Genomic DNA, 18,345 nt, shown 5'->3' on the forward strand with positions numbered 1-18,345 from the left:
CTGAAATCCTGGAAATCCACTGACAGAGTGCAGAAGGTATTATAAGGCACCTTCCTATCTTCCTGTATAAGGAGGCAACTGGGAAGGAGCCCATTCCAGTACATTGTTCCCAGCTCCACCCCCCAAACCCTGGAGTCAACCTGCAGATCATTGTTAGGGGATGGGATGGGCGAGTGGAGACTCAATGGAGAGGTCAAACCTTACCATCTCCAGTTCCATGGGCAAGGAGGACATTTCTGTCCTTGAGGTGGGGTGCTTCTTCCAACACAGAGGCCATCTGGAGGGAGGAAAAGGAAAAGGGTGGAAGAGGCAGGAACGAAGCACCAAAATATCTGTCTCCCTCCCCACTCTGCTCCTTTGCAGCAGCAACAGGGAAAGCTTTTCCTGTACAATCAGGTTATAAATCAGGAGTGCACTTGTGTAAGCAGGAAATGGAGGCAAGTGCGAGAAGCCAAACCTCTGCCCAGATGTGTTGTAGGTTCCAGCAAATTACACATGGATGCACAGCTGACAAAAATAATAATTGGTGATTTTGTGGGGCAGGTGGAATGGGGAAGCTGGGAGCCACTGAGAAGGTAGCACCAGAGAAACGGGTTCAAAATGTAACAGCTCGTTTTCTTTCCATTTCTTTCCTTCTCTCTTCTTTGGGGTCCCAGCAAAAGAAGAATGGGTACAAAAACTTATGGAATATGCAGAAATGGCGAAACTTACCGGAGAAATAAGAAATCAAGAGCACAAGCTTTTTATAAAAGAATGGAAATGGTTTATGGAATATTTACAAACTAACTGTAAACAGATAAGAACATTGGCAGGATTATTGTAATCACCCGCAGTTTTATAAGAGTATATATTTAAAGCAGATGGATAAATGAACAAATTATGTTAATTTGGATATGCATAAAATATTAAAAATAAATTTAAGGAACTGCAGAAAGAGGGGGAAGGAAGTCAAGTTTTGAAATGTTAAAATGCTTGTAAAATCATAAAAAAAAACAACAAAATGTAACAGCTCATGATTCTGTGTTTGCCAGCTCAGCTGTGGGCCTACACTGCATCGGTGATATGTTAGGCCTTCCTTTTACAATGGAGTCACTTAATTTTTTTTCATTCACAGTGGTGTTTTATTGTTTTGTTTTGTGTGCGAGTTTTACTGCAAACTTCTGCAAGCACTCTTTGACCTAGACAGTGGGGGGGGGGGTAGGGATTTTCAGAAATTAATACGGCTAAATAAAGCAAATCTTCCTCCTAAAGGATCCTGGGTATGTTGTCTACCCCTCAACAGGGCCACAATTCACAGCACTCTTAGTAAACTACAGTCCCCAAGAGTCTTCGGGGGACATAGTAAAGGTAAAGGGACCCCTGACCATTAGGTCCAGTCGTGGCCGACTCTGGGGTTGCGGCGCTCATCTCGCTTTATTGGCCAGGGGAGCCAGCGTATAGCTTCCGGGTCATGTGGCCAGCGTGACTAAGCCACTTCTGGTGAACCAGAGCAGCGCACGGAAACGCCGTTGACCTTCCCGCCGGAGCAGTACCTATTTATCTACTTGCACTTTGACGTGCTTTCAAACTGCTAGGTTGGCAGGAGCAGGGACCGAGCAACGGGAGCTCACCCCGTCGCGGGGATTCGAACTGCCAACCTTCTGATCAGCAAGTCCTAGGCTCTGTGGTTTAACCCACAGCGCCACCCACGTCCTTTCGGGGGACATGGAGTCATTTAAATGTATGATAAAGTTGTGAGAGTGTGGGAGAAATCTCTCCACCTGAAAAAGGCAGTAGGGCAAGTGACACTCACGCACCTTGGGAAAGAAAAAGTTGGACTTGATTCACACAACCTGAGCATGCCAGTGTTGCCTGCAGATTCAGGGGGCTTCTCTGCGAGAGGGGCAGTCAAGTAATGCTTGAGAAATAAGACCTGCCAGACCAGAGCCGGATTTACATATAAGCTAAACAAGCTATAGCTTAGGGCCTCACTGTCTTGGGGCCCCCAAAAAAAATTAAAGGGGGAAAAAACCCTGGATGTACATTTCCAATATATAAGATAAAAAACAAATAAAATAAAACCTACATACAGCAATGGTGTTTTGTGTTGTGTAGGCTCCTATGATGTAAGTAATGGGCGCCGCCGGCTAGCCTTCTCCCTAAAATATCACTGGTTTGCTCATTTCTATATATAGGGTGCCTACATTCTGCATGGACTGGCTGCATGGCAACGTGTGCAAATGGCTTTGGATACCTATTAGGTCCATAAATTACCATATAGGATATATTCAACACAAAAAACACAAAAAACTTTGTTGTTGACAAAGGACAGCTGGACATATAAAGGGCCCCATTACCTTCAGTAGCTTAGGGCCTCATCAAACCTAAATCCGGCCCTGTGCCAGACTCTACCCCATTCAATACCCAAGAAGGGGTGGGAGGGGGCGGAGGAAGGCACAAGTAACAGAGAGGCCCTCTTTCCTGCCCCTTTCTCCATACCGTGTAGGCAGCATCCTCCCGGGCTGGCATCCCCAGGTAGCGTTCGGAGAAGGTGGCAGCTGTGGCAAGAAACAGAGTTAAGGGATCTTTAGAGGCGCTTCTTCCAATAAACACCTCCCCAGTACAGCTGCAGAACCCCAAAGCAGTGAAATGGACAATGAGACTTGACTGGAGGTCCGTCATCACCTCTCCCTCCGGTAATATAAAAATATAATAATTATTATTTCTACCCCGCCCATCTGGCTGCATTTCCCCAGCCACTCTGATCCCAACAGAATTAAAAGCACGATAAAACATCAAGCATTAAAAACTTTCCTAAACAGAGCTGCCTTCAGGTGTCTTTTAGAAAAGTCAGATAGTTGTTTATTTCCTTGACATCTGATGGGAGGGCGTTCCACAGGACGGGTGCCACCACCAAGAAGGCCCTCTGCCTGGTTCCCTCTAACCTCGCCTCTCGCAGTGAGGGAACCGCCAGAAGACCCTCGGAGCTGGACCTCAGTGTCTGGGCTGAACGATGGGGGTGGAGACACTCCTCCAGGTAAACTGGGCCGAGGCTATAGCAGGTCCAAGGTTTTGTTGCTTCACTGTCACTGTCTTTTCCAGTGAAACTGAATGATTTATACATGCAGCAGAATTCATCCCTTTTCACAGAGTATATCGTGGTGCAAAATTTAGATTCCTTTTTTTTTAAAGAAAAAGGGAAAGAAAAGCAGACCGTCTCTACCGCTACTCACCGTGGAAACGGAAGCTAGTAATGGGTGCCACACCAGTTCCGCATTTAAAGAGGTCTTCCGCTGTTGCCATGAGCTTCAGTGCTAAAAAGCCTCCATAGGCCTAGACAAAAGCAAACATACATTTTATTTTTCATTCATTCAAAACGTTTTATTCCATGTTTCAATTTTTTTTTAAAGCAGCGTGCCGTGTAACACTTTGAACTTTTAAAAGAACTATGGCAGCTTGAAAACAACAGCAACAAAACCGCAAACGAAATTTCAATCAGCAGCGCATCATTTAAATCAGGAGTGGGGAACTTGCTGTTCCACTGTTGCTAGACTACAACACCCATCACCGCTGCCCATGCATGCTGGGGCTGATGGGTGTTGGAATCCAACAACATCTAGGAGGGCCACAAGTTCCCCATCCCTGACACAAGGTATGAACTTGTGCGGTCGCAGGGTGCAGGCAGAAAGGAGCATCATGTTCTCAGGAGGCAGAGGACCATGTGGTTTACCTTCCCATAGACGGCTGTGCGCCTGCGATCCACGTAGGGAAGCTGCAGCAGCCACCTGCAACACAAGGAGCGGAAAACATGTTTGTGCATCATCTGCCAGCCGCCCCCACTGCCCTTCTCCCTGGCTGTGCATTTCCTTTTTGTGTGTGTGTGATTTCTATTAAGTTTTCTATATTACAGCTTAAAATATTCATTAAACATCCTGAAAATGTCAATGGCTTCCCTTCATCTCTTTCCATGCTTCAATTTGCATATCATAAATCCCTGCATATTTTACATAAACTAAACTATTCAGTAAAAAGGGACGTGGGTGGCGCTGTGGTCTAAACCACTGAGCCTCTTGGGCTTGCCGATCAGAAAGTTGGCAGTTTGGATCCCCGTGACGGAGTGAGCTCCTGTTGCTCTGTCCCAGCTCCTGCCAACCTAGCAGATCGAAAGCACGCCAAAAAGTGCAAGTAGGTAAATAGGTACCACTCTGGTGGGATTGTAAACGGCGTTTCCGTGCGCTGCTCTGGTTTGCCAGAAGCGGCTTAGTCATGCTGGTTGCATGACCGGGAAAACTGTCTGTGGACAAACGCCGGCTCCCTCGGCCTGTAAAGCGAGATGAGCGCCGCAACCCCAGAGTCGTCTGCGACTGGACTTAACTGTCAGGGGTCCTTTACCTTTTTAAACCATTCAGTATTCCATTTGTACATCCATCAAAACTTGTTTACACTGTTGAATTTATCTTAATGCTGCCAATGTTTTCAAGTGTACACAGTTTTCCCCACTATATTCAATAAACATTTTCCATTCTTCTTCAAACGTATGTTCTTCTTCTTCTCTTATTCTATATGTTCGGTCCGCAATCTGCACATATTCCATCAGTTTAAGTTGCCATTCTTCTTTAGTTGGGACCTCACTCATTTTCCGTTTGTGGGCTAATGAAACACAGGATGTAGCAGTAGCATACATAAATAGTCTTTTCCACCCACCGCCCAAAGGTTCAAAACTCCAAAACAGCCCCATGCCTTTAGCTCCTTCTTTCATGTTAAATCTCTTGCTGCAGAACTGCAGCAAATCAATGTGTTGATGTGGGTGGGTGTGCACATGAATGCTTCCCCATCTTATCTGGTCTCTGTTATTGGTCCCTTGTAGTATCAGATAGGCAGGAGGGTCAGGGACTCGGAGCATCAGCAAAGGGGGGAAAAATAACGAATTCCTTACTTCCATCGTGCAAAGGGAACAATAGGGACATTGCTTTGCTAAGCCCCAACTAAGCAGTTGCAAAAAAGTGAGTAAGCCTTTTAAGCTCATTGAAATTCTTAATCAGGTTGGATGTCAAATACAAAAAATGTGGAGAGGTGAAGAGGGGGAAATTATGCTGCTGGGCAAGACTGAGGGGGAAAGCCCTAGTCTGCAGAGTGTAATAGTCTTAAAAATGCGATGGGGGAAATGTTGTGCAGACTGCAAACCGAAATCCAGTTACTGAAGAGTGAGTCCTACTGAACTTCACAGGGCTTAGGTAAAGGGACCCCTGACCATTAGGTCCAGTCGTGACTGACTCTGGGGTTGTGGCGCTCATCTTGCTTTATTGGCCGAGGGAGCCGGCGTACAGCTTCCGGGTCATGTGGCCAGCATGACTAAGCCGCTTCTGACGAACCAGAGCAGCGCATGGAAACGCCGTTTACCTTCCCGCTGGAGCGGTATCTATTTATCTACTTGCACTTTGACGTGCTTTTGAACTGCTAGGTTGGCAGGAGCAGGGACCGAGCAATGGGAGCTCACCCCGTCGCGGGGATTCAAACCACCGACCTTCTGATCGGCAAGTCCTAGGCTCTGTGGTTTAACCCACAGCGCCAATTTCACAAGGGTGTCAAAAGGGCGTCCCATCTTCACAGGGCTTACTTCTGAGTATATATATGCAGTTGTACCTTGGTTTTCAAACGTCTTGGAAGTTTAACGTTTTGGTTTTCAAACACCGAAAACCTAGAAGTAAATGCTTCCATTTTTGAACGAATGTCAGAAGTCAAATAGCTTCCACTGAGTTTTCTTCAATTTTCTCTATTGAATTAGCGCCTCAGTTTTTGAACGTTTCGGAAGCCGAACGGTCTTAAGGAACGGATTACAGTATGTTCAAAAACCGAGGTCCCACTGTATATACATAGCATTGCCCTGCAATTTAGGATACAGGCCATGCTTGGCACAAAAAGATCTCCAGCTGCATGAAAGGCTGTGGAGACAAATAAGTAAAGCTGCAATCCCTTTTGAAATAGGAAAAGCAGAAAGAGTTGAATCTGCCTCTTGTCTCAAGGGATGATCGTGACTGGCTGATATGGAAGTAGTGATCAGTTTTTTTTCTTTCAACTGGTATGCAGACCCAGGAGCGGGAGATAGGTTTGGAATTACTGGCTCTCACCCCATAATCTATCCTGTGGAATAGGGGTCACTAACGTGGTGCCCACAGGCACCTCCTATTAAGCCCACAAAAGATCTCAGGAAACATCTCAAAAATCCATAATGCACGAGAGACGGTTTGCTCTTCCTGCTCAATTCCTGGTTGAATTAGCTCAGCTTCTCCTACACTGAGACCACCCCACCCCCTAAACATGCCTACATTTCACTGGATGCCAAGATAGGACACCCACCCTCTCTCCCGTTCTGAGCAGGAGAAGGACGTAAAGATCTTCTCTCTGTGAGAGCGCACAGTGATGGCTGATGGAGGTGCACGTTCCCCACTGAAGGGGGCTGATTTGGGGCATTCCCGTACGGTTTTGTGGTCCTGCCTTCTTCTGCTCTTTTAGATGTGGCAGCCATTTTGTTTTACGCTACACCCGCCCCCCATTTTGTGACTGGCACCCATGGCACACTCTCAAAATTCCAAATGTGCCGACTGGCCCCCAAACCTCAGTGAACCCTACTGTAGACCCAAGACATTTTGCTGCTTGAGGCAGAGCTTCTGTCTCCTTTCCAACCCTAGGTTCATTGTCCCCAAGACTAGCTAAGTGACTTGGCACCTGAGACAGAAAAGCCCACAACTGCCTCTCTCCCTGCTGGCAAAAATAGAACAACGATAAATTGACTAGCAAAAGATTTGCCGTCCCTTTCAGACTACGCCCAAAACCAGCTTCCTCACTCTACCTAATAGCAGGGCCGGTCCTGTGTTAAGCAACAGTATTAAAATGTGAGGCTCAGGCGTCCTTACCGCATGAGAGCTACATGGTCCTTGACATCCAAGGAGCCCAGCTGGCGGCTGACCTCATGCAGCAGCTTGAGTCCTTGGTTTCTAGATCCCCGAGCATCGAATTGGACCACCACAGCACCCAAAGAGCTAGACAGGACGGTGTCCCAATCAAGGTGGAATTCCTCAGTGGCCAGCTGGCCTCCTGGGGATTCTGGGCTGGGGGGAAAAGGCAATCAGAGGTTAGAACATGGATTAATGTTACACCTACCAGCTAGTGGCCTAGGATATGTTTGCACCTAAAGTGGAACCCAAACCAACAGCTCTGGGACGGAGCTCTTTTTCTTTAATTTTAATTTTTTTACAAATTTCCACAGGGATAGCAGGGGGGAAAGGTGCCGGTACCTCTGCCATAATTCCCTGTCAAAATGAAGGTTCCCCCCTCCCTCCTAGTCCACTTTCTCTCCCTATCTGTACTGGACATCTTCTAGCTTGTTCCTCTCCCTGCTGATTCATTAATGAATTCACAGCTGTGAGGACGAAATGGCATGGAGGCAAGGCTTAAGCTGGGATGCCACTCACAGCTAGGGATGGAAGGAGCAGTCAGTTAGAGTTCTCTCTGTTTCCGATTTCTCCAGTCTCAAATCTGGCTCTTCGCATTCCTGCAGCAGTTTATGGATTTTCTCTTTTGGAAACCGCCCGAAAATTATTCAGGTTCTTAGTTTAACCCCACCCCCCAAATCCAACAAACACATTTCTGTATGCAGTTTTGCTTAATGGACACACTTCTGCAAGAAGGCATTTTTTTGCATGTCATTCCCACTAACATTTAAATCAGGGGTCACAAACTTTTTCAGCAGGGGGCCAGTCCACTGTCCCTCAGACCTTGTGGGGGGCCGGACAATTTATTTTTTTTGGGGGGGAATGAACGAATTCCTATGCCCCACAAATAACCCAGGGATGCTTTTTAAATAAAAGCACACATTCTACTCATGTAAAAACACACTGATTCCCGGACTGTCCACGGGGTGGATTTAGAAGGCGACTGGGCCGGATCTGGCCCCCGGGCCTTAGTTTGCCTACCCATGATTTACCGTATTTTTCGCTCTATAGGACGCACTTTTTCCCCTCCAAAAATGAAGGGGAAATGTGTGTGCATGCTATGGAGCGAATGCAGGCTTTCCCTGAAGCCTGGAGAGCGAGAGGGGTCGGTGTGCACCTACCCCTCTTGCTCTCCAGCCTTCAGGAAGCTATCCGCAAGCCTTCAGAGTGCGGGAGGAGTTCCCGCCGGGCTCCAAAGGCTTGCGGATAGCAGCCTGTTCTGGGGGCTGGGGTCGGGGGAAGCTCGGGCTTCCCCTGCCCCAGGCCCGCGGCTAAAAATGAAGCCAAGAGAGCGAGCAGGATCCATCCCGCTCACTGTCTTGGCTTCTGCCAAAGCCGTGCGCAGCCTCTCCCGGCTGGAGAGGTTGTGGGTGGCTAAAGAGGATGGATCTTGCTGGCTGTCTTGGCTTCTTTGCTCTTTGGGGCTGGGGGGGGGAATACTTTTCCCCCTTAATTCCCCCCCCCTAAAAACTAGGTGCGCCCTATGGTCCGGTGCGCCCTATGGCACAAAAAATACGGTAAATCTTTGTGCATGCTTTCTCCTAATGTATGCATTTTTATAAGCACTGATCGGTTGGACAGCTACAGTGCCAAAACAGACTAAGTGCGAAATCCAGAGAGGGGGGTTATTTTTGGTTTAGTTTCGGAATGTACAGATTGGATAACTTTGCCTTTAAATGCAATCTGAATCTTATTTCTCCCTCCTCCCCACTACTCACAGCAGCAGTAGCAATGGACAGAAGGCACACTGGTGTGGTGGCGGCAGGGTCACACGCACAGACAGGTCTGAGTTGTAAGGGAAACAAGAAAAAAAATGTGACTGAATATAGGAGGAGAGGCCTTTGGTCTCGATCCAGTAGCATGCTTCTTATGATCACAGCCATGCAATGAACTTCCTGTGAGGGGCTTGGAAAGTAGAGGGACAACCTTTGTATCCTCACCGTAGCTAGCAAGTCGAAACAACCTGAATTCCACCAACGGCATCTCTTTATGCATAAGGGCATCTTGCAAAAGGCGGTTCTCTTCCAGGAGAAGGAAGTCTGGGAGCCAGGAATGAGACAGATACCAACACTGTTAGTAGCACTTGGGCAACTCCCTACACGTCAGTTGTGGATGCCAGTCTTTTAGAAATAGTAAAGGTAAAGGGACCCCCTGACCATTAGGTCCAGTCGTGACCGACTCTGGGGTTGCGGCGCTCATCTCGCTTTATTGGCCGAGGGAGCCGGTGTGCAGCTTCCGGGTCATGTGGCCGGCATGACTAAGCTGCTTCTGGTGAACCAGAGCAGCTCACGGAAACGCCGTTTACCTTCCCGCCATAGTGGTACCTATTTATCTACTTGCACTGGCATGCTTTCGAACTGCTAGGTTGGCAGGAGCAGGGACCGAGCAACAGGAGCTCACCCCGTCACGGGGGTTCGAACTGCCAACCTTCCAATCGGCAAGTCCTAGGCTCTGTGGTTTAACCCACAGCGCCACCCACGTCTCTTTTAGAAATAGTAGTTCCCCCACAAATATAGCAGATCTCTGGAACTCATTCCCGCAGGATGTTGCGATAACGAGGGGCAAGGCTGCTTTTAAAAACCTGATCTTGAATTCAAGGGGATAGGACTTAACTGCAGTTAATAGGCATGTTTCCTCCTTGTTATGTAACTCACGAGGGAAGTAAACTACAACCATTATTGAGTCCAAGGTGAACAATGTAGCATATATGTTTTCAAATAACACCTGAACTCTTTTTTAGGTTGGGGCAGAAAAGCATGTGGACAACTTCCCTTTGGACACAGAAAAATCAGCCACGATCAGCTCAAAGCAAGGCCCCAGACACACAGAAAGAGAACATTGCCCACACTGTCTCCCCAAACACCAGCTCCTGTGATCTGTTGAGAGATCAGTGCAAAGAAAAGCACTGGATACATGAAGATGGATGGGTTCGGATTTGCCAAACCAATGCACACTCTCAGTTACCAAATCAGAACCACAACACAAATATACTGTGTCTCAGAAAGTATCTAGATCATATTTTCCACCACCCATCAGACTAACACTGTTTGTTTGTTTGTTTGTTTGTTTGTTTGTTTGTTTTTAAAGCAAACTTTCCCCTTTCAAATCTGATACTCACCACGGGGGTTAGCTGTGCGGTGAACAGAGACTTGAGGGACTCCTGGCCCTATGGGGTGGGGAAAACTCAGGTCAGTGGTAAACAAACCATAGGCCACGTTGGGCAATTCACAAGATAAGAACTGGACACTGTTACATGCAGCTGTGTTGCTTTGAGACCATCTGTCTCTTTCTTTCCTTCATTGGACTTTGAACCCCTTGAAAAAGGGATCTATCATTTTCCCCTTTCTTTTTGCTCATAGAATTGGCAACATCTTCATAGCCAGACCTGAGTAGCATCTGACTCTACATAAAATGTGTATATATGTGTGTGTATCTAAATGCACGCACACAGTTTGTGTGCCCTACTGAAAATTCCATCCTCCCCAAATCTGAAGACTGCTTAAGTAAGTAAAGAGGGCATTCCTATTTGTCTGCAATTTTTTTGGACTTTACAACATAGCTGTCAACTTACAGATTTGAAAATAAGGGACCAGCAGCCTCGAAAATAAGGGATCAGCGGCCAAAATAAGGGATTTTCAGAGCACAGGTATGTTCGACATCTGAGCCCCTCCGAGCCAAAGGCAGAAAGCCCAGCCAGCAGCCAAACAAAGCCTCAAGCGGTGGTTCCCACAGTGCAGCAACCCGGCAAAGGGGATGCAGCAAGGAAAACCACCGTCACCTCTCCGCTGGGAAGCGCTGAGCAAAGGCGAGTTCCCAGGCAACGCGGCCGATTTGATCGGCACAAGGCATGCAAGCTCCACCCCCCAGTCGTTCTTAGACTCCTTATTGGGTGAGCAACGCAGCCAAGCAACACAGTTGGAGCCTCCCTCCTCCCTGGCCGGCAGGGAAGGAGGGAGAGGAGCTGCTTCCTTTGAAACCCGGGAAATTTAAGGGACATCATCAATAAGGGACAGCAGTGGGACACGGCGCTGGGATAAGGGACTTTCCCGCCAAATAAGGGACGCTTGACAGCTATGCTTTACAAGCAGTCAGAGTGTGCGTGCATCAACATTTCAGCTTTCTATCCATTGTGGAAGGTACCTTAACAATTTTGATCCTTCCATCAGACAGGCCCAAGTGTCATAATAAAAGCAGATATAAATATATGTATTTGGGTAAATCCACAAGTTAGTCTTGCACCTGTCTTCCCTTGCCGAAACCCACCTTTGCAGAACAATATAAAATGCCCCATCCTGGGGCTGAAACGGACATCTACAAAGGAGCAACCGGGCTGCAGGCCGCAGGTCACACAGGTGCGGTTGAAGGAGCTGTCAAGTTCAACGCTGCCCAGGAAGAGGAGGAGAAGGACATATTGAGAAGCCTTTCCCTTTCACCCCCAAGACAGAGAGGGTGCCATGGCTTCCTCTCAGCCCCAGTGATGCCCTCATTACCCATAGTGAGCCGAAGCGCTGCAGTATTGAAAACTAGAGTTGGATGTTGGAAAATCAAGTTCAAAGGATACAACGCACAGAAGCATATGAAAACCTGAACTGGAACAGTGAGCTATATATGGATATAAGGTAAAGGTAAAGGGACCCCTGACCATTAGGTCCAATCGTGCCCGACTCTGGGGTTGTGGCGCTCATCTCACTTTATTGGCCGAGGGAACCAGCGTACAGCTTCCGGGTCATGTGGCCAGCATGACTAAGCCGCTTCTGGCGAACCAGAGCAGCGCATGGAAACGCCGTTTACCTTCCCGCCGGAGCGGTACTTCTTTATCTATTTGCACTTTGACGTGCTTTTGAACTGCTAGGTTGGCAGGAGCAGGGACTGAGCAACGGGAGCTCACCCCGTCGTGGGGATTCGAACCGCCGACCTTCTGATCGGCAAGTCCTAGGCTCTGTGGTTTAACCCACAGCGCCACCCGCGTCCCATATACATGGATATACTGGACTCTAATAATTGTGATATCCTAATAATCCTCTTTTGATTCTCCCATTGTTGTTCTGCTTTTGTTGTAAATGACAAAATTATTTAAATAATAATAATTAAGGAAAGAGAATCCGGTCCAAATGATGTTGGACACCTGCATGATGCCACCTCTCTTATGACATTCAAATAATTTGTTCCTTGGATCCTACCTTTTCCATGAAGCCCTTGGTTCAAGCCTCTGTTCCCATGCCTTATTCCAGCTAAGCCTATATAACCCAACCTTCCCCAATCGGATGCCCTCCATGGGATTTTTGGATGACAGCTGCAGCCAGCCTGGTTACAAACATCACTGGGACTGAATGGATAGTTACCTACAGATATGAAAAAGTGCCATGCAATATAAGCAATGGTATATTACCACATATATTAAAAAAAAAATGCACTTAATGGCAGAGATGGAACCTGCTACACCCCCATCCTATAGATCAGGATTTCCCCAACTTGGGTCTCCAGCTGCTTTAGGACTACAACTCCCATCATCGCTAACTAGCAGGACCAGTGGTCAAGGATGATGGGAATTGTAGTCCAAAACCAGCTGGAGACCCAGGTATGGAAAATGCTGCTATAGATGCATTAATTGAAATTGACAGAGGAGCAGCACCTTAACACATGAAAAACGCTTTTTTTAAATTTTCAACTCAGTGGAATTTTTCTATTTCGGTCTGAATATTTCATTTGCCCTGAATAGTCTGACTAGGGAGGATGGGTGAGATTTGGGATTCGGGATGTAATTCCACCTGAATGCCACTAGGTGACAGCAATTTCACACAGGCATTTGGTTGATCTAATTTACATCCTATGCCCATTTAAAATGTGTTTTTATCTGAGGGAGGGTGGGGCTATTGGGTTGCTTTTGGTTTTATTAGTTATTTTGTGGTTTTATATCGTGATTTTATTTTGCAAACTGCCCTGAGACCCCCAGGTAATAAATTCAATAAATATAATAATAATAATAATAATAATAATAATAATAATAATAATAATAATTTACTCTTCGCCTGGCTCATAAAAATTAGGAGCAGTCTTTTGAAGCAAGGCTCTAGACCAGATTCAGACCCTTATATACCTCTAGTGTGGAAGGGATACTTCTGTTCCTTGATGGGGCCACGGAGAAGTACAGTTTAACCCACAGCGTCACCCGTGTCCTGAACAACCCAATAGCCCCCCCCAAAAAAAACACATTTTAAAAGGGCATAGGATGTAAATCAGATCAACCCAAGGCCTAGTTAAAAAGGAACGCCTAAAGGTGTATAATAAAGGCGCCAGGCGAACTTCCCAGGGGAGAGCATTCCGCAGACGGGGAGCCACTGCAGAGAAGGCCCTGTTCTCGTGTTGCCACCCTCCGGACCTCTCAAGGAGGAGGCACACAAAGAAGGGCCTCAGAAGATGATCTCAGTGTCTGGGGAGGTTCATGTGGAAAGACGTGGTCCTTGAAGTATTGCTGTCCTGAGTCTTTTAAGGTTTTATAGGTCCAAACCTATTGGGCCCGGAAACTAATTGGTAGCCAGTGCATTCGGACCAGGATCGGTGTAATATGCTCAAACTGTCTTGATCCAGTGAGCAAGCTGGCTGCTGAATTCTGCACTAGCTGAAGTTTCCGAACCGTCTTCAGAGACAGCCCTGCGTATAACGCATTGCAGTAATTTAGACTTGAAGTTACGAGAGCATAGACAACGGTAGTTAGGCTATCCCTGTCTAGTTAGGGACATAGCTGGGCCGCCAGCCGAAGCTGATGGAAGGCACTCCAGGCCATTGAGGCCACCTGAGCCTCGAGCGACAGCAAAGGATCCAGGAGGACCCCCAAGCTACGAACCTGCTCCTTCGGTGGAAGTTTAACCCCATCAAGAGCAGGCAGCCTCCCACCCGTCTGGTCTAGGGAACCACCCACTAACAGTGCCTCATTCTTATCTGCACTGAGTTTCAGTTTGTTGGCTCTCATCCAGTCCATTACTGAGGCCAAGACACTGGGATTTGTCACATCCTTCTTTGCAGAAAGAAGTATGATGAAACTCAGTGGTAAAACAGATCCTAAATATTTGCGGGGGGTTACAAGAAAAAATAGCTTAGTGAGCATTGAGGATACTTAATGGGCACAAAATACTGACTGGTGGGGGGGGGGGGAGAGACACAGAAAGCTGGAACAATGGTGGAAAAGAGTTTCCTGAAATATGGCAGGGCTGGTTAGCTGGAAACCTGAACAGAAGGTCCTGTTTGTGCGCTGTATAAATCCCAAGCATTATTAGTAGGGCACGAGCCGGAATACTCACCTGTATAAATGTTTGGAGCTGCGCCTGTCTTCGGAACTCAGGAAATATCTAAGGAAAAGGACAGTGTCAGCAGAGACATAGTTTTCCCCACCTACTTCCGTCTGGAGGAGCTGCTCTGGGGCACGGATAGGACCATGGCCTCCGGGTACTCACAGCTGTTTGCTGTTCTCATCATAGGCCAGGATCCTGGTGACGTCCCAGGTCCCAGAGGTCAGGAGGCGCACGCTGCTCTCCTTGCGACTGGGCTGGCAGGAGAAAAAAGAAGAAGGGGGAAGACTCACATGTGTCATCACAATCCAGGTGTTGTTGCTATCTTCCCGCCACTATTCCCCTCTGTTCCTGCAGACGGACATGCAAAACGTAAGCAAACTCAAGAAATTCACCTGCTGAACTTCTGCATATTGAGTTGCTATTCCATGTCTAGTTAAAGGGGTGGGGTGGGGGTAGGAATCCCAGATGGAGAATGATTATTGTTCTTGAAGCTGGGGTTTCATGGTACAGTGGTACCTCAGGTTAAGTACTTAATTCGTTCCGGAGGTCCGTTCTTAACCTGAAACTGTTCTTAACCTGAAGCACCACTTTAGCTAATGGGGCCTCCTGCTGCTGCTGCGCCGCCAGAGCACAATTTCTGTTCTCATCCTGAAGCAAAGTTCTTAACCCGAAGTACTATTTCTGGGTTAGTGGAGTCTGTAACCTGAAGCGTATGTAACCCGAGGTACCACTGTATATTGAATATTTTCCTTCAGACTGAGCTGAGGATCACAATAAGGGACACACTCTTCTTCTCCAGTTTCCTGTGCATATTGTCTCTCACACACCATTCCAGTTTCCTTATTAACCGTTCCCTTTGGTCTTCCTTCTTCCCCCAGTGCCCAGTCTGTGGTTCCTCCTTTTCCCGTTTGTTATGTACTGAGTTGAATAGGATTCAGAATGCAGCAGTCTGATTGGTCCTAGAACAATAGGATTCAGAATGCAGCAGTCTGATTGGTCCTAGAACAATAGGATTCAGAATGCAGCAGTCTGATTGGTCCACAGGAGCCACCCAATCCAGCTCCAGGTGGAAGTGAACCCGCAACCTGATTGGCCTACAGGAGAAAACCGGAATTAGCCAACCACGTGGGGCCCATTGTGTAAATAATGTATATAAAGCAGACATTCTGGGGGAACTTCCATTCTTTCTCACCACTATGAGCTGAATAAAGAGCATGAAATCCACTCTCGACTCTGAGTATATTTCACTATTACTACCATGCCGTGAACCACAGAGAGTTTCCAAGTTTTGCTTTTCTTGACAGGGCTACTGTGCCTGTCAGGGAACTGCCATCGGGAGAACTGGAGAGGAAGAGGCTCACAGAGGCTGGCAGAGACTTGTCAGCTGATGAGGGAACCAGCAGGGGGAGAGAGGCAGTTCCAAGGGATAGTGAGTCGGAAGGAGGACTCAGAGACAATTCCAGCGAGAACAGCGAGGAGGTTTCAGGACCTCCTATAGGGACACCCACTCCTCGCCGGAAATTGTCGCGTAGAGAGTCCAGAAGACGTGTTTCCGTTAAGGAGCTTTTATGCTGGAAGAAATTCCGTAAACGACCACTGTCGGATTCTGCCAGCGACTGACGGAGCCATGTTTATGGGGCTCCGTTACAGACAGTGGTTTGTGGACTTAGCCAAACACTGAGGGATTAGGAACTTTACGCACAAGCAGCTCAACATCCCATCACAGCAATCCGACAGTCTCTGAAAGCAGCTTGTGCAGAGAAAGCATCATGAGCAACCCAGCCGGAACCGGAGCTGCAGGAGGAGCTGGAGCCAGTCCGAGCCTGGAAGAAAGGTACCGGGTGTTGGAGGTCCAGCTAGCGCTGCAAACGGCGAGGCTCGATGAGAGGAGGGCTCAGGATGCAGAAAGGGCAAAGGCCCCCCCACAAGGAAGAAAGATGCCAGGATTGGTGCAGAAGTTTGGGGGGGATCCCAGGAACTATCAAGCCTTTAGGACAGAGATGCAGTATGCTCTTAATCTGCAGTTTGATGACTTTCCCGACGAGGAATCGCGAGTGGGGTTTGTGGTTAGCCATCTCGAAGGAGGGGCTAGAGACTGGGTTAGACCCCTGATGGCAAGGCATGATGAAGTCTTGAAAGACGCACGGAAGTTTTTTCGCGCCATGGACCTGATGTTTTCCAGCGAGATTGAACAGGGAGTGGTGCGCAGACAGTTGATGGCTTGTAAACAGGGGAGCCGATCTGTCCGTGAGTACTGGACTGAGTTTACTATGCTGATACACAAATTGGGGTGGGATCTGTCAGCGGAACCCATTCAAATGCTTTTTGAAGAGGGACTTTCTTCGGCTGTGAAAGATGAACTTTCCCGGGCGCCCAGGGCGGAGTCTATGGACCAGCTGACCAAATCAGCGCTGACCATTGGAGCACGCCAGGAGGCTAGAGCCTTGGAGAAGCGGGAAGGGAAAGGGGAGCGTTGGAGGGATTTCCGCATTCCAGAGATTCCGGAGCCAACTTTCCCGCCCGCAGAGCCGATGGAAGTTGGAACAGCGCGCGCGCGGGCAGTTTCAAATCCCAGTGAAGGGCGGAAGAAGGAGGGGAAGAGCCCCAAGAAATGTTATCTCTGCCAGCAGCCAGGTCATTTTGCCAGGGTCTGTCCACAAAGAAAGGAATGGCAAGGGATGGCAGGAGCTGTTGGGGGGAAGGAGGAGGAAGGGCAGGACCAAGTAAAAGCCAGCGCCTGACTGCCACCATCAGGGCACAGCAGTCAGGCGAAGGAGCAGTAAAAGTGCCCACGCCTGAACCTCCGAGACCAGCCCTAGTGATAGAGGTGTTGTTAGAGCTGCCAAACGGACATCCCTTAAAGATAAGGGCGCTATTGGACTCAGGCAGCTCCTGTAATTTTATGAGCAAGGAGTTTGCAGCAGAACACCAGATACAGACTATCCCTTTAAGCAACCCCTTGCAGGTGACCACGATCGATGGGAGAGAGCTGTTGGGAGGAGAAGTCAGCTTACAGACCGTCCCAATGGTAATGAGGGTAGCCAGGCACACCGAAAGAATAGCGTTCAATGTGGCCACCTTGGGAGGGGCTCCCATTATTTTGGGGATGAGCTGGCTAGCGTTGCATGATCCGCTAGTGGGTTGGCATCAGAGAGTGGTCTCCTTTGGGTCAGCACATTGCCTAGAACATTGCAAAGAGGGCAAGGCTCCAGAAGGGGCAAGAGCCTTTCTAGCAGGAACAGAAGTAACGGACAAAAGAAAGGTTCCCAAACAATACGCTGACCTGAGCCATGTCTTCAGCGAAAGGGAAGCAGACAAACTACCACCGCATAGACCCTTTGACTGCCAGATCAATCTAGTCCCTGGAGCCCAGCTCCCTGTGGGCAAGCTGTATGCCATGTCAGACAGGGAAATGCAGGAGTTGAAGGAGTTTATTGACAAAAACCTGAAGAGAGGTTTCATCAGAGAGTCCAGAGCGGTGGGGGGCAGCCCAGTGTTTTTTGTGGACAAAAAAAACACGGATAAACCGAGATTGGTCGTGGACTACCGGACCCTAAATGCCGTGTCGGAACCAGTGGCTTTCCCTATGCCCAGGATTGATGACATTTTGACCAGGGTGAGGAAGGGAAAGATTTTTACTAAACTGGACCTGAGGGGGGCATACAACCTGATACGGATAAGGGAGGGGGATGAATGGAAGACAACAATGTTCACCCCTCTAGGGGCTTTCAAATATGTCGTTATGCCTTTTGGATTACAAGCAGGCTCAGCATGTTTTCAATCGTTCATGAACCACGTCCTGGGACCTCTGCTCTACAAGAATTGTGTGGCCTTCCTAGATGACGTATTAGTCTATTCAGAGAATGAGGAGCAGCATGTAAAGGACGTCAGAGAAGTGTTGAGCCGACTGCAAGCAAACCAACTGTGGGTGAAATTAGAGAAGTGTCAGTTTCACACCAAGGAGGTGGAATTCCTGGGGTACCGCTTGTCAGACAAGGGATTAGCCATGGATCCAGGCAAGGTCCAAGCGGTACTGGAATGGAAGACACCGAAAACGAAAAAGGATGTGCAAAGATTCTTAGGGT

At 48.0% G+C, this 18,345-nt stretch overlaps 1 protein-coding gene across 2 annotated transcripts in view; it reads right to left on the reverse strand.

Moving 5' to 3' along the window:
* LOC310755855 (inactive dipeptidyl peptidase 10-like) overlaps window positions 1-18,345 on the reverse strand; it is a 56,806-nt gene that overhangs the window by 5,217 nt on the left and 33,244 nt on the right. For both annotated transcript variants that reach the window (XM_083599223.1, XM_083599222.1), the window contains 11 exons: window positions 14,423-14,514; window positions 14,270-14,317; window positions 11,235-11,353; window positions 10,090-10,137; window positions 8,912-9,010; window positions 8,690-8,756; window positions 6,894-7,088; window positions 3,710-3,764; window positions 3,213-3,312; window positions 2,479-2,537; window positions 205-277 (listed from right to left, as the gene is read on the reverse strand). In XM_083599223.1, the coding sequence (XP_083455349.1) occupies window positions 205-277; window positions 2,479-2,537; window positions 3,213-3,312; window positions 3,710-3,764; window positions 6,894-7,088; window positions 8,690-8,756; window positions 8,912-9,010; window positions 10,090-10,137; window positions 11,235-11,353; window positions 14,270-14,317; window positions 14,423-14,514 (955 nt within the window). The remainder of the gene's footprint in view (window positions 1-204; window positions 278-2,478; window positions 2,538-3,212; window positions 3,313-3,709; window positions 3,765-6,893; window positions 7,089-8,689; window positions 8,757-8,911; window positions 9,011-10,089; window positions 10,138-11,234; window positions 11,354-14,269; window positions 14,318-14,422; window positions 14,515-18,345) is intronic.

Source organism: Podarcis filfolensis (assembly GCF_964270895.1).
Source record: "Podarcis filfolensis genome assembly, chromosome: 2".
NCBI classification, from domain to species: domain Eukaryota; kingdom Metazoa; phylum Chordata; class Lepidosauria; order Squamata; family Lacertidae; genus Podarcis; species Podarcis filfolensis.